Raw genomic sequence first — 16,638 nt, 5'->3', positions numbered from 1 at the left:
TGATATGTAAATAAGTATTTGTAAATGCTAGCAGATTTTCTTAAATAACCATGCTTGTTTTAGCTAATTGATTAATAAACAAGTTTTTCATTTATTAATCTGTCAGGTTGGACAGATTATCATAGATGGGCGTACTTAGGAGGTTTTGCTGTATTACGTTTTTAAAATTTCCATTTGAAGGAAGTGCCATGAGAAGTAGGATGGTCTTACAGAATGCTGGCAGCCCTCAATCTTGTAGTGTAGAATTAGTGACAAGCTAGGAATTGGGAGACATAGTGTGAGTCCCACTCCTGATTGTGACAGTGTATATATGTCTTTGGACCAACCACATAAATGCTATAGGCTTTTGGTGATTTCCGAAGTTCTTTGCATCTCTAAAATTATTTTACTCCTTGTGACATCATTACATAAGACATTTTATTGAGTTTTCCATCCCTTCTTCCCATCAACAATCTACCTTCTTTCTCTACTTCAGGCAGGCAGTGTAAGTTAAACTTAGTAGAAATTTGGTGATTTTAAAGAAGCTAATTTTAAAAATAAATGTCGAATTGGGGTGTATAAATATACCTACATTCTCTCCTATCCATACTCAGCACTCTCATGCATATATGACCCAGCTCTATGTAACTATCCAGCTGCATTCTGTCATATCTGTTTGTGATGTAGGAGTCAGGACAAAGACAAATGTAGCTCTCAATTGGGTAGGCCTTTCATCCATTCACAGTGTTTACTGGATGCATACTATGTGCCACACTGTGCTAAGAGCCAAGGACACGGGAACAATTAAGACGTGGTCCCCATGCTCAAAGAAGTTAGAATCTAGTTGGAAAGACACACAGCTTCTAATGGTGCTGTGGATGCTGCCACGGTAGAGAAATGTGCATGAGTTTTCAAATTTTCCTAGGGATAGAAGCTGCAGTTGGGACGAAGACTCGTTGAATTCAGAGCTGTGCTTTGAAATGCAAGGAGTCTTCGTCCCAACTGCAGTCAAATTCAATTTATAACTTAGTAGGCAGTTATAGGCATAAGTGGCATTGGGTTCTAGCCAGGCCACTTGATTCCCCAAGAATCAGTCCAGCGTCTCCAGCTAAACCTCATGGTGCTTGCCTGTTTACCTTCAGGAGCCATTACCCAGAGCTGGAGAAATCAGTAAAAGCAGCATTGAGCCCAAGTCTCAAGAGTAGCATAGGCAGTCTGTCACATCAAAGAGTAGCCACTTCCACTTCTTTAGCCACCGTGGTCCTGGTGGATACTCCTGTCTCCTTGCTCTTCCCTAGCCCCAGATATCTCACACACTCCACTTTAATGGATCTGTGTGACTATCTGGAGTTGGATTTAGTCAGAGAGATCTGGCCCAGCAGTTCTTCTTAAACCAGAGACCACCATAAGCCCACAGCTCCTTACCCAAAACCCCTGGGACCAGATGTGTTGTGAAATTCAGAACCTTTTGGAGTTTCGAAAGCAAGATGATGTATTAGCCATGTATCACATACTACCCAAGGAGAGCACCTCAGACATACTAATTCAGTGAAGCATGAATATTCACACTGAGGATAAATAAAGACTATAAATAGCCTCAAATCAAGTCACGTTCTATACCCAAGAAGTTTATATATTGCCACCTGAAAAGTTGGCTTTCAGAGCTCTTTGGAATTTGGAATTGTAGATGAGGGATCATGGATGTGTACCAAAAATGTTCTTAACAGCCAAGAAGTCCACAGACTAGGCATTGTGCAGCAGTCAAAAGCAACTCTAGACAGCTCCCCAGACTAGCACAGTGCTGCTTGTTCATCCTTGCTCTTAGGAAGCGGGAAGTACATGACATGAGCTCTCTTGGAAATAACTGTCCCTTTAAGGAATAATTGTCTTGAGTAACCCCTAAGGAAGTATTAAGTATTAAAATTCTAGGGCCACATTCACCATCCCCTAAGGATTCTGCATTTCTCTCTGAAAATCTTAAGTTCAGAATAACCAACCAGTTCCTTCTAAACATCAACAAACTTATGTTAAGTTCTCTCAGCCTTCCCTGGTAATTCATAAGTTTATAAAATCTCTCCCCTTAACTTAAGCCTTAGTTTCCCAGATGTCATCACTTTGAAAATCTGCCTCAGACACATCAGGACCTTCTAATGAGATGTGATAGCATGCCCGAAAAACTGCTGAATGGTGTGGTGCTTCCCTAGAGCCCAGGGGACAGTGTCCAGGGTCCCACCCCTGAGAAAGTAACCCCAGGAAGACTGACAGCTGCCTCTCGGAAACAGATTGATCAATGTGCCTCAGGCCACCACAGGGCCAGATCCTCTGACATGGAGAATTGCCCAGCCTCCCTGGTGACCTTTCCCATAGCCTTCTTTCAGTCACGCAGGCATCAGAGCACAGAGAGGCCTTTACCCGGCCAGGGACCTCCTCCGGTCAGGAAAGAAGGGACTGACAATGAAGAGAGGTAGGACCATCCCAGATCTGATAACCTGTGTGCAGGAAAAGAGGGGCCTCCCTGTTAAGAGTCCCCTTCTGGTCCTGGCCTCCCGCTGCTGCTTTTTCTTTTTCCATCCATTGTCCTTTTCTTCTAGTCCATTTCAGTCCAACACAAATAGTCAGCTCTAGTGCACAGATAAGCTTTATTCTCATGAGGGGCTTCCGGCGTGCAAACTGTGCTCTCATAATTTTACAAGCAGGATTGCATGTTACTAGGTTCTTCTGGCACAAATTTAAAGCACTCATCCGTCCCTTCCTAGGGTGCTTTCCCCCATCATTTGCCTTTTCGTTCCTTATTTTCTGACATCTTGAGTTATACATCATCCCAGACTTTTTCATTTCATCCTGGAGCCCAGTGTGAATGTTGCTTTCTGTGGCTGAGCTGGTTCTACCCTGACGCTTTTGCAGGAATCGTGTTTTCTGTCCCGCTTCTCCAGTTCTCAGCACAGGCCACACTCCAAGGCTGGCCCTGGCTGTGAAGTCGGAATGAACCCAGGCTATGAGGCTTCTCTCCCTTTCTCCTTCCTTTTTATTTCAAAGTCTTGATAGTTAACGGTATTTATATTCTCTGCAGATAAACTGATGAGGGGAGTAACTATATTCTGCCTGTTGTCGTGGTTGAATTTTGTTAAAGGTCGAGAAATTGACAGAACACATCTGCTTCTCACGTGTAGCTGTCCTCAAGACACAAGAATTCCTTCTTGGGTGGCATTTTCTTTTTTTTATTATTATACTTTTAAGTTCTAGGGTACATGTGCACAACATGCAGGTTCGTTACATATGTATACATGTGCCATGTTGGTGTGGTGTGCTGCACCCATTAACTCGTCATTTACATTGGGTATATCTCCTAATGCTATCCCTCCCCCTCCCCCTACCCCATGACAGGCCTGGATGTGTGATGTTCCCCTTCCTGTGTCCAAGTGATCTCATTGTTCAATTCCCACCTATGAGTGAGAACATGCGGTGTTTGGTTTTCTGTTCTTGCAATAGTTTGCTGAGAATGATGGTTTCCAGCTTCATCCATGTCCCTACAAAGGACAGGAACTCATCCTTTTTTATGGCTGCATAGTATTCCATGGTGTATATGTGCCACATTTTCTTAATCCAGTCTGTCATTGATGGACATTTGGGTTGGTTCTAAGTCTTTGCTATTGTGAATAGTGCCTCAGTAAACATACGTGTGCATGTGTCTTTATAGCAGCATGACTTATAATCCTTTGGGTATGTTAATGGGATTGCTAGGTCATATGGTATTTCTAGTTCTAGATCCTTGAGGAATCACCACACTGTCTTCCACAGTGGTTGAACTAGTTTACAGTCCCACCAACAGTGTAAAAGTGCCTAACCATTTCAAAATGTACAAATCATCAGCTTGCTGGATAGACAAAAACAAGGTGGGCCAGATTTGGCCTACACACTGTAGTTTGCTAATCCCTGCTCTAAGCCAAAATCTCCATGAATATTTTTGGTAATGACAGGTGGGGCATGGGAATTATCCTTTTGATCAAAGCACTGCTTGAAGCCATTTCATCCTGGTATACAACTTGAACAGGAAGCGTCTGTATCAGTGAACTTCTTCTCTTAAAACCACCTTAGTTGTTTACAACTCACCACCTCACTATGTCAACACACGTCACAGAGCATACGATGAGATTTCGTGTCTTCAGCAGAACATGCTCCTTTCCTCTCGCCTGTAGCCTGTTGCGCTAAGTTTTCGGTCCTTGTCATTAATCCCCATTCCTGGCATTCATTCAACATCCATGGACCCCCTTCCTGAACTCACCACATCTTATGTGAACAAGTTACTTAAATCTCTTTGTCAGCGTTTCCTCATCAGTCAAATGAGAGTAAAAACATGACCTTCCTGATAGGGTTGCTGAGAGGAGGAAATGGGCTTGTGTGGAAAGCTCTTAGAGAAACTCCTGATAAGGGCAAGCACGTGCAAGGGTGAGCATGGCTGCTGTGACTCCCGTCTGACAAAGGAGTGTATGGACGGGGCCTGGAATACCAGTGTCCACTGCTCTGCCAGCACCCATGTTCTCACCACTGCCAGTGTGTGACCTCTAAGTGTGAGAGCCTCAGTTTCTCCCTAACACGAGAGGGTCATGTTTATCCATGCAGTGTAACCAAGTGTACCCCTGTCTCACTGTTGAGTTTAATTTTTTTTTAAACAAAAATACTAGTGCTTATAAATAAAAATAAATGTTGGTTCTTGAAGTTACCAATTTGGAAAGCTGAATATTTACTCCAGTAATGCTACTGTTAATCAAAACATTCGTGAAATGCCTTTTTTGTAATTGCCTTCAGAGGCAAGTTACAAAAAGCACAGGAAATTTAATCCAAAACTTCTACAAAATATATATGCACATACATACATATATGTGCATACACACATATGTATGCATGCATATATCCTATCTGTAAAATATATACACATGTATTTTATATATACATATGTGTGTACATACATACAAACGCACATTTTATGAGTTCTTTTTTTACCCTCTTTCCCTTCCTACCTTTCTGCTGTTTTATCAACAGATAAGCATTTCTCACGTTTTCTATCCATAATAAGTACTCAGTAAATACCAACATTCTTCCAGCTTCACCTCTCATATCCTCTTTATATGCTAGGTGTTAAGTATTTAAGTTGCCACATATAACAAATACATAATGTTACCTCCTTTGCTTACATCTTCACTGAGTCCCTCCACAGTCTCCCTCTCCTCACTTGAGTATTGCCTGTACAGTAGCTATCAGGGTTCATTTTTACAATTTTAGTATATTCCTGTTAGGTTTTGTTGGGTAATCATGTAATTGGATCAATAGAAGTAGGGGATGAGGGGTGAAATCAAACAGAATTGCAGCTGTAACAATGTAAGAATGAGCTGAAATTCTCAGAGTAAGGCTAGGTCCAATCTATGGTCCTTGTAAAATTATCTGAGCATTATGTCCTCTGAGCTGACGAGGTCGTTACTTTCTTGGACTGTGGGTTGGGAGAGCACTCTGGATCCCTAGCCGTGGTGTAGTGCCTCTCAGCTTTGGAAAGGGACGGGAGCAAAGCAAGACCAGCTTCCTGGTAATAAGAGGATAGGCCATTTCCAAGTCAGAGTACAGAGCACCCAAGTAAATTGGACAGTAAAGTCCTGCTAAAGGTCCCAAAGGGATTGTCTGATGCTCTTCAGTATTTCTAGATAGAAACAAACATTTCCTCATACTTAAGGAGTGAAAATAGATCTTAATTATTGCATCTTAATGGAGGCTAAATTGAATATCATCTTCTTAAAAGTGGAAGAGACAGATAAAAAACTTTTACAAAGTGTCTAATGGATAATGAAGTCAATTTATAGCTCACCAAAAGAGAGTTATTTAAGAAGAGATTTGAAAAAGTTAGAACCACTATATTCATAACACATTCAAGGAAATGGGCAGAATTTTTTAGGAAGTTTCATTTTAGATAGTACTTTCAAAAAATAAGAAACTAATAGGGGCAATTGATAGACTTCCTAGCTTAAGGGAAGGGGAATGTTGAAAAATGATTACATATGTATTGATTAATTGGGCCTTAAAGACTACAGAGGGCCGTTAGATTTTTCAACTAAGATAGTGTTGATAGCCCTAAAGAAAGCAGTCTCAGTGCTCTGTTACAGGCAAAAGTCAGACTCTAATGATTTAAGAAGTGAATGAGTTGCAGGGAGGTAGAGAAGAGGATATAAACTATTCTCTCACACATGGTGGTAAAATATACAGCCTCACCAATAACTAAAACAATGCAAACTTGCCAAGACCAGCTCGGTCATGGAGACCCTAACCCAGCAGCACTGGAGGAATTAAAGACTCAGACACAGAAATAGAGTTCAGAGTGGGGTCAGGGGGCTGACAGCCTTCAGAGCTGAGAGCCACAAACAGAGTCTGACCCACATATTATTGACGGTAAGCCAGTGCTAAGCATTGCTTTTATAGGTTATAGATTAGCTAAAAGCATTCCTTATAGGAAACACAGCATTTTTAGCAAGGAGCAGAGAAACAGGCCCTGGCTGATTATCTGCAGCAAAAACATGTTAAAGCACAGGCCGCTCCTGCTATTGTTTGTGGTTTGAGCAGTTTTCTGCTCAGGGGCGGGGACCAGGTTTTCCTTGCCCTGCTCCAGTAAACCAACAACTTCTAGCAGTGTGTGTGACAGTCATCACGAGCATGCCACATTGCTGCAGAAATCCTGTTTATGGCCAGTTTCTTTCAGGCCTGTTTATGACAGGCTTAGGGCTTGCTACCAGCACAAACTAACCTATAAAATTAGCAATGAATTTTTTAAAAGGTAATTCCCAAAGATAGCAAGGATGAGATGAGATGAGCACTCTTTGTTAACTAAATTCTGCTGGGGAGAGTTCTAAGTGGCACACCCTGCTGGGAATGTTTGGAAATATTCATCAAGCCCTTTAAAATGCCCATACGCAGCCGGGTGCTGTGGCTCATGCCTGTAATCCCAGCACTGTGGGAGGCCAAGGCAGGCAGATCACTTAAAGTCAGGAGTTTGAGACCAGCCTAACCAACATGGTGAGACCCTGTCTCTACTAAAAATACAAAAATTAGCCAGGTGTGGTGGCACACACTTGTAGTTCCAGCTACTCAGGAGGCTGAAGCAGGCGAATCATTTGAACCTGGGAGGTGGAGGTCGCAGTGAGCAGAGATTGCGCCACTGCACTCCAGCCTGGGAGACAGAACAAGACTCCATCTCAAAAAATAAATTAATTAATTAAAATGCCCATACCCTTTGATAGGAACTTACTTTAAATAATTATGTACATACATATTGATCACATTATTTACAGTAGAAACATTGGGAATAAACTAAATGTTCAACTGGAAATAATTCCCAGTTGAATTATGTTCTCCACAGTTGTGTCACCCTGCAGCAGTTATTACAGGCCCCTTCTTCCCACTGCGGTGATAACCCACATCGAGCTTCCTTGGCTCATCTTTAAGGGGGATGCTGTTGCCGTTGGGAGCTCCATAGACTTGGATCACTTAACATAACAGCTTCGAGAGATGATATACCTTCCGAGAGACAATCTTATTTGCAGCTGGAGTGCAGTGACTAATAATAATCACACAATGTAGTTTCCTTTTTACTTTTCTCTAAACAAAATAATGTTCATACAGAAATCAATAAAATAAGAAAAATGCAGGAAAGGCAAGTACTTTTATTGCATCTTTAAAACGTGTTATAGGTATGACATCATGGAAATTATTTATAGTGAATGCTGAAGGTAAAAGTCACCCACAGACTGTAAAGTTCCTGAAGGCAGCGGCCGCGTCTCCTTTTGCCTCTGCTGGGTGTGAACAGCATAAGGTACTGAGCAGGAGCACAGTTAACACTCATCGGAATTTAAAATAGCATCAGTGGTGTTAAAGATAAAGAAATTGATACATTTTTTCTTATTTTCACTACTTATATAAATATACTAATGTACTCAGTTTCACAAAATCATTGAATTTAAATATGATAAAAATCTGCCATAACCTGTTTAGAAAATTAGCAAAAATGAAGGGCATTGCTTTTCATTTTCTCTGTATTTTTTCTATCTTAAGTTTATTACTGCTATAAATTATTTTCATGCTCATAACCCTATTCTTTCTAAATGAGTAAAGACTGCCTTTCCTTGGAAACAATTCATTTTTATTTGGAGAGAAATTTTCACCAAAGTTTATGTAGTTAGCCCCTTAACCTTACTTAATTTATTCTGTGAATACAGCCTTTTATAAGACTCACTTTCTTGAACTCCTGGCCTCAAATTCTCCTCCTGCCTCAGCCTCCTGAGTAGCTGAGATTACAGGCTCAGGCCACCACACCCGGCTTAAAAGTCACTTTCTTACAAAAAACAAAAAACAAAACAAAAAAAAACCTTCATATTTTAAAACTACATCACTCTAAAATGTTACAAATAGGTCGTCTTCTTCGTATGCATTGCCTTGTAAAGACATTGGTCAGGTCAGGACGTAGAAGGCCACCAAGTAGAAATGTGTTACGATGTTTTTGCAGACTTGCTTAATAAGGCAGGGAGGGGGTCAGGTTGTTCTGGGCCAGCAGAAGGGTGTAAAATACAGGGTGGTGAAGAGAGATTGTGAGTTTCCTTTAAATGCTTAACTGTCATTATTAAGACAGCCACATTTCGTGGGGCGAGCCAAACTGCTGAGCTGGGAATAGCATATGCTTGGAATCTGAATATGAATGAGGCCCAGGTGCCACACTTTACAGGGATCCTTTGCTAAAGAGGCACTATTTGTCTAACAGGCAAGGCCCAGGCCGGCAGGCAGGAAGGCTGGGTTTTGGTGCTGATCTTGTCACTAACTGTGCACTCTTGAACAAGTCACTTCACTTCACTATCCTAAGCCTGTTTTCTCATCTGAAAAATAAAGGGGTTAGACTTAGCCTTTTAAATGACATTTTTGTGTGTTTCTACTGACTGTAAAATTATTACAGACATCTATGTCTGATGGTAAGATAGTCTAAATATTTAGGAAAACTCCAAGTATAGCTCTCCTAAAAGTGGTATGTTGAATGTTAAAGAAAAGAAAAGGAAGAGGAGGAAAAAAGAAAATAAAATGAAAAAAACCTTTAAAAATGCATGACCGAGTTGGAAGGAAAGAAGGAAATTCTTTGGAGGCAAAAAGGTCTAGAAAGTTTAAATCCAAAAGAGTAAGAAGTGCAGGAACTGGCATTTGCTTAGCTAATCCCTCATGATTGAGAGCCTCAGATTATAGACACTCATGGGGACCAAGAGATAGGGCCTGGGGCCTCAAAAAGGCCAGAGCAGAGGTCAGCTCAAAGAATCCCTGTCACAAAGCTAGGACTTCTCACTGGCAACACTTTCAGTAGGTCGAGTAGAAAAGAGGCCACCCGGGCCGGGCGCGGTGGCTCACGCCTGTAATCCCAGCACTTCGGGAGGCCGAGGCCGGCGGATCACCTGTGGTCAGGAGTTTGAGACCAGCCTGGCTAACATGGTGAAACCCCGTTTCTACTAAAAATACAAAAAAAAAAAAAAATTAGCCGGGCGTGGTGGCGCATGCCTGTAATCGCAGCTGCTCGAGAGGCTGAGGCAGGAGAATCGCTTGAACTCGGGATGCGGAGGTTGCAGTGAGCCGAGATCATGCCATTGCACTCCAGCTTGGGCAACAAGAGCGAAACTCCGTCTCAAAAAAAAAAAAAAAGAAAGGAAAAGAGGCCACCCTACAGATGGTGGATTTTCACCTTGGTTCTAATGTAGAAAACAAGAAGAGTTCTTTTGATAATTCCTAACCGTAAGCCTTCACTCACACAGTTTTGGAGCTGGAGCACATATTATATCTGTGTGTTCTGAAGAACACCAAGCTGAAAACTTGGTTTAAAGTGGACTGGAGTTGGTGAGGCTACAAGATGCCTACAAAAAATAAACTTAAATCCTCCTTGAAGGAATTGACTTTAAGTTTCAAAGAGTAAGAACCTACAGTTAAGAAAAAGTAGGCACGCATGAGGAAATAAGTCACTAAGAGTAAGCAACAACAGAAACTATAGAGTCCAATCGTCAAAAACTACAAATACTGTAATTATCAGATAAAGAACATATTTTAAAAGTGAGACTACAGATGTCTGAACTCTAGGACTGAATAGATTCAGATAAATTTTTTTGGGATTAAAATACTGCCCCCAAAATGGATACTATTTATTGTGGAAGATGAAAACTGCCAGACAAAAATAATTGGTAACTAAATTACAGAAATAATTAACAGGAGCCATTTATAGTGGTGCACTCTACTTGTGAGGCTGAAGTGGGAGGATCATGGGAGCAAGAGCTGCAGTGTACCGATTGTTCCTGTAAATAGCCACTGCACTCCAGCCTGGGTAACAGCAAGATCCCATCTCCAGAATAAAATAAAATAATAATGATAGGAAGAAGAAGAAACTAAAGTTATCAAAATCACATACCCAGAGATGAATATGTGTAAGTGTGTACTTGTACCCTGTTTTCTTTTTTTTTTTTTTTTTTTTTTGAGACAGAGTCTCGCTTAGTCGCCCAGGCTGGAGTGCTATGGCGCGATCTCGGCTCACTGCAAGCTCCGCCTCCCGGGTTCACGCCATTCTCCTGCCTCAGCCTCCCGAGTAGCTGGGACTACAGGCGCCCGCCGCCTCGCCCGGCTAATTTTTTGCATTTTTAGTAGAGACGGGGTTTCACCGTGTTAGCCAGGATGGTCTCGATCTCCTGACCTCGTGATCCGCCCGCCTCGGCCTCCCAAAGTGCTGGGATTACAGGCGTGAGCCACCGCGCCCAGCCCCCTGTTTTCATCATTTCCCATGATATCATGCACATCTTCCTCTGTCATCAAATATTTTTATGATTTTCTTTTTCTCTTTTTTTTGAGACAGAGTCTCGTTCGATTGCCCAGGCTGGAGTGCAGTGGTGTGATCTTGGCTCATTGCAACCTCCACCTCCCAAGTTCAAGAAATTCTTGTGCCTCAGCCTCCCAAGTAGTTGGGATTACAGGCATGTGCCACGATGCACAGCTAATTTTTATATTTTTAGTAGAGATGGGGTTTCGCCATGTTGGTCAGGCTGGTCTCAAACTCCTGGCCTCAAGTGATCCACCCCCTCAGACTCCCAAAGTGCTGGGATTACAGGCATGAGCCACCATGCCCAGCCAAAATTTTTTTTTATTTTCTTAATAAACACTTTTAAAAGTAGAATTGTTGAATATAAAGGTATGCAAAATTTTAAATCCTTTTTTATGATGGTCAGAAACACTTAAGACTTACCATCTTACCCATTTTTAAGTGTACGATACAGAGTATTAGCTACATGCACATTGTTGTGCAACAGAGCTCTAGAAATTTTTCGTCTTGCAAAATTAAAACTCTGTATCCAATGAACAACTTCCCTCTTCACCCTTTCCCCTCTCCTGGCAACCACCATTCTACTTTCTAAGAGTTTGGCTACATTGGATACCTCATGTAGGTGGAATTATGCAGTATTTGTCTGTTTGTGACTGGCTTATTTCTCTTAGCATAATGTCCTCAGAGTTCAACCATGTTGTAGTGTGTGACAGGATTTCCTTGTTTTTGAAGGCTGATAATATTTCACTGTATGTATATGCCACATTTTAAAACTTCATTTATCAATGGACAGTTAGGTTGCTTCCATCTTTTGGCTATTGTGAACAATACTGCAGTGAATATGGATGTGAAGACACTGAAATCCTCTTCTCATTTATTTTGGCTAAATACCCGCAAGCGGGACTTGCTACATCGTATACTGCCTCTATTTCTTTCTTTTTTTTTTTTTTTGAGGAACCTCCATTGTTTTTCATAGTGGCTGCACCATTTTACACTTCCTTTGAGGATGCATGAGAGATACAATTTTTCCGCATTCTTACCAACACTTGTTATTTTCTAGGGTTTTTTGGTATTTGTGTGTGTGTGTTTAATAGTAGTCATCCTAATTGGTGTGAGGCTGTGTCACTGTGGTTTTGGTTTGCAGTTCCCTGATGAATAGTGATGTTGAACATATGCTTTTCATATGCCTGTTGGCCATTTGTGTATCTTCTTTGGAGAAATGTCTATTTAGATCCCAATTTTTAGATTGATTTAGTTTTAATTATTTATGTATTTTGGATATTAAGCCCTTATCAGATATATAGTATGCAAATATTATAGGTTGCCTATTCACCCAGTTGGTTGTTTCCTTTGCTGCACAGGAGTTGTTAAGTTTAACGTAGTACCATTTGCCTATGTTTGCTTTTCTTGTGTGTGCTTTTGATACCATACCTAAAAAATCATTGCCAAATCTACTGTCACGTCAATTTTCCACTATGTTTTCTTCTAGGAGTTTTATAATTTCAGATCTTACATTTAACTACTGAATGCATGTTGAGTTAAATTTTTGCTTATGGTGTGAGGTAAGGGTCTGATGTCATTATTTTGCATAGAAATAGCTGGTTTTCCTAGCACCACTTGTTAAAGAGACTGTTTTTGCCCCAGGGTATAGCCTTGGTACCTTTGTTAAAGATCATTTGACATTATCACTCCATGAAAGTTAGTTGAAAATGATGAAACCACAGTATTCACAATATTACCCACACTAGTCCTCATAATGAAACTTTCAAAAATTGCATTTATAGTTTTTCAACTGGACAACTGAAATTTTTCAAATGAGGTCAGGTTTTATTTATTATTTATTTATTTTAGAGATGGGTTCTTGCTGTATCACCCAGACTGAGTGCAGTGGTGCTGTCATGGCTCATTGCAGCATTGAACACCTGGGCTCAAGGGATCCTCCCACCTCATCCCACAAGCAGCTTGGGATAATAGGTGCATGCCACTCTGCCTAGACAACTTTTATTTTTTATATAAGCACTTTATTTTATTTTTATTTATTTATTTATTTATTGAGACAGAATCTCGCTCTGTAGCCCAGGCTGGAGTGCAGTGGCACGATCTCAGCTCACTGCAGCCTCTGCCTCCCAGGCTCAAGTGATTCTTCTCCCTCAGCCTCCCGAGTAGCTGGGATTACAGGTGTGTGCCGCCATGCCCAACTAATTTTTGTATTTTTAGTAGAGACAGGGTTTTACCATGTTGATCAGGCTGGTCTCGAACTCCTGACTTCATGATCCGTCCACCTTGGCCTCCCAAAGTGCTGGGATTACAGGCATGAACCACCACGCCTGGCCCCAAGTTTTACTTTTTAAAGGTTTGCTTTTTCCACGAAATTTGAATCTTTCAGGCTAGGAATTTGGATTTGGATTTCCGAAGGGTTTGGGGTGCCTGAGGGAGCTATCAGGGTTTTATTGGTAATTAACATCTATATAAAAAGTGAAATAATGTTGTTGTATTTACTAATGAGGGTGTGTTTCTGACATTCCACAGTATTCCTCAGTGAGCAGTTCTGTGAGGCATTTCCATCTTATCTCTGTAATGGGAACACCTACATTTTTGTGGAGACATTGGTTGTCATATCTTATGTACCCATGAGTCAAAGAACTGTGTGTGCCCGTGCCCTTCCTTGACTGCCAACCCTAAGGCAAGAAGGCCTGTTTGGACCACTCCCTCCCAACTTTGTTTTACATTTCTCACCCAAACTTTTCTTCTCACATACTCATTCATCTTTTAAAAGATCGCTATATGGTTATTGTGTATATATTTGGTGGCTTATCTTAAACCTTTCTTGGAGACAGGTAGGATATACATTATTCAGGAGAAAAAAGCAAAGTAAAAGAAATATCCCTAGAGCAATGTTTTTCAAACTTTATTGATCTGAGCTCGCTCAGGCAGTTTAAAAGACACCCACATACATTTCTGCATGGAAAAAATTAACTTTTGTTTTAACAAAAAATAGAGAGGGACAGAATAATTTAAAATATACTAAAGTGTGTAGACATATTCAATACACTGAAGAGTTTTATTTTCCGGTAACATCAGTGGTAAGGGAAATGGTAAAGTTTTGGATAAGAACCTTAGAGAGGGCTTACTATTTTGGGTCAGTTGGCCAATCTTAAAATGTGGGGATTTTAAAGACCATCTTGTTCAGATTTATTCCCAGAGACATTATCAGTAAACTAAAATACAAAGTATATTCAAAAAAGAAATGGTCAGTGTGTTTATCAGTGGACTACTCTCATTAAAAGTGAGGCTTACATAATAGAAAAAATATCACTCTAGGAATTATAAGGGGAAGAAAGGAAAACTGTGGGGCTAGAGGAGTAGTTCTTCTAGAAAATACTACAGAAATTTCTGGTTAAAAAGTACTATAACATTTCCTACTTATGTTAGTGTTCAGCTTTATCTGAAAATCCTCAGTGATACATATTACATTTTTTCCTAAGGCAGCCATTGCCTATTTGGGCAATTATAATTCTTTTTTAGGTTTGTCATTATATCAAGCCAAAATCTATCCTGCTATACAGGGGAAGTCTAATCCTCTTGTCTACGAACACGCTTCAAATGTTTGAAGAAAGTGCTTGTGTGGTCTAGGTTCTCTGCCTGCTAGGTTAAGTTTACCTAGCCTCCTCTGCTGTTTTTCATGTGATGTGGTTTTAGGGCCCCTCTCCAGGCACGACAGGAGGTTGATCTGAGCTTGTGACTTCCCATTTGTTCTTTCTTCAGGTGCTTTGTTCTTTGCTAGGTTATACTAGTCAGGGTGATCTCTTACTTTCTCTTAAGATCTTCCATAAAATTGAAACCTGTAACTAAGCACACATTTGAAAGAATACAGATACAGATACAGATACAGGCTACTCTTAAGTGATGTTTTATATTATAGATTCCCACAAGGTATTTCTTTTAAATTTCAGAAAACAAGAATTACATCCCTAAGACGCTGGCTTCCAAATGAAACAACCTGCTTGTTTTTTGGCAAATAAGTATGCTTTAAGATGCATAATGTAGTTTTATGTTTTCTCAACATATTAAACAAATGCGTTTTTATTTTTGTGTTTTCAGATAGTGGCCAGAACTATAGTGCCAGTAGTAAAGGTGAACGACTAAGTGCCAGACTCAGAGCTTTACCTGGGACAAATGAACCTTATGAAAGTAGCAGTAACAAAGAAATAGGCAAGTGCTCCCCACCCAGTTCCTCCACACATAGCAGGTCTGAAGAAGACTGGTGAGATGGCCAAAGGTGTCGCCGGGAATTCTTAAGAAATTGATATTTACAGATAAAATGTAAAATGACTTGGGAGACCATTTCTGTTCACTCTGAGTTATTCATTTTGATTATGAGCCTGATTGGTTTCACATTTGTTTATGTAACTCTAACATGACAATCTCTTTTGAAACCTAGATGCCTCCTATGTGGACCCGCTTGGCCCTCAAATAGAAAGACCAAAAACTGCAGCCAAAAAAAGGATCGATGAGGATGATTTTGCTGATGAAGAATTAGGAGATGATTTGCTTCCAGAATAATAGTCACTTTAATATGTTATTTATTAAAGGAAAGAAATTGCCTTATGAGACCATCCTCATGTTAAACCTTGGATTAAATATCCAACCTGTAATTTTTTTTCACTGTCAAAACTTTAAATAAGTGTATTCTATTTTGTAAGCATGCATTTAAGTTGTTTTTTTCTTTTAAGGACTAAAAACAGGTAAAACTAATACTTTAGGCCAATGACTGACTTAGCTTTTTGAAAACATTGACACACAGGAAGAAATAAATTTATAACACAACCTAGTACATATATGTGTATGTAGTCGTAAAAATTTACTCTTCTTATTGCAGTACCTGCTAATATTTGCTATAATTTCATTCAAACAAAGTGCTAGTAGTGAAGTCACTACATTGATTTCATGGCTTGCAACTTGAAAAATGCTTTGTGGACATAGCACAATTTCTATTCATACTTAAATTGCCTGGAGTTTGGAAATTCTTTGGAAGCTTTGCCTCGTGGGGATTAGAAACACTATTAAAACAATTATGTTTTAGAAGCAGTATAAAGGATAATGGGATTAAATACCAAACCATAACCCTAGTGCTCTTTTCAGCAGTTCCTTTCTACCTCAGCCCGGGGGTGTGCACCAAAAGCACAGAGCAATAACAACTCTAAGACTGCTTTTCTCATTTGTGACTTAGCGGGGTGGGGGCATGACTGCCTGCATTTTTCTTTAGCAATGTGTTTGGCTGGTCTAGAGTCTCCAGAGGAACTATAAGGATGAGGAAGTCAGAAGAAGTGGCTTATTTCTTAACACTATACCAAAGAGAATGGACCCCTCAATCTTACTTACCATTGTCTCTGCAGTGTGCATGCTGGTCTTAGATGCAAGGGAGGAAAACCAAAACTAGACCACATTCCTTGCTCCCAAAGTAGGTTATGCTCTAATGGATGAGACATCCAACAAATACACTAAACATCCAGTATGTGCAGAGAATTAATTAAGATTGGGGGGATACAGTAGTGAAAAAGAACTATACCTTGCCCTCAAGAAGCTTAAATTCTGGTGGGGAAGATGGAAAATATATTTTGTTTATTTGGGGTTTTTTTGAGATGGAATCTCACTCTATTGCCCAGGCAGGAGTGCAGTGGCACAATGTCGGCTCACTGCAACCTCCACCTCCTGGTTTCAAGCGATGCTCCTGCCTCAGCCTCCCGAGTTGCTGGGATTACAGGCGTGCACCCCCACGCCTGGTTAATTGTTGT

The 16,638-nt window shown here is 40.5% G+C and overlaps 1 protein-coding gene across 8 annotated transcripts in view; it reads left to right on the top strand.

The window, feature by feature from the left end:
• Nucleotides 1–15,679, top strand: part of IFT88 (intraflagellar transport 88) — a 120,795-nt gene extending 105,116 nt beyond the window's left edge. For 7 of the 8 annotated variants that reach the window (XM_003913644.3, XM_003913645.5, XM_009191593.4 and 4 more), the window contains 2 exons: nucleotides 14,945–15,055; nucleotides 15,285–15,679. In XM_003913644.3, coding sequence (XP_003913693.1) covers nucleotides 14,945–15,055; nucleotides 15,285–15,406 — 233 coding nt within the window. In that variant the 3' untranslated portion in view covers nucleotides 15,407–15,679. The remainder of the gene's footprint in view (nucleotides 1–14,944; nucleotides 15,056–15,284) is intronic. The other variant, XM_009191591.2, reaches the window with a different exon arrangement.
• The last annotated feature ends 959 nt before the right edge of the window (nucleotides 15,680–16,638 follow it).

The sequence above is a fragment of the Papio anubis genome, chromosome 15 (assembly GCF_008728515.1).
Source record: "Papio anubis isolate 15944 chromosome 15, Panubis1.0, whole genome shotgun sequence".
Taxonomy (NCBI): Eukaryota; Metazoa; Chordata; class Mammalia; order Primates; family Cercopithecidae; genus Papio; species Papio anubis.
The sequence above is the reverse complement of the archived record's forward strand: the minus strand, read 5'-3'. Positions and strand labels throughout refer to the sequence as shown.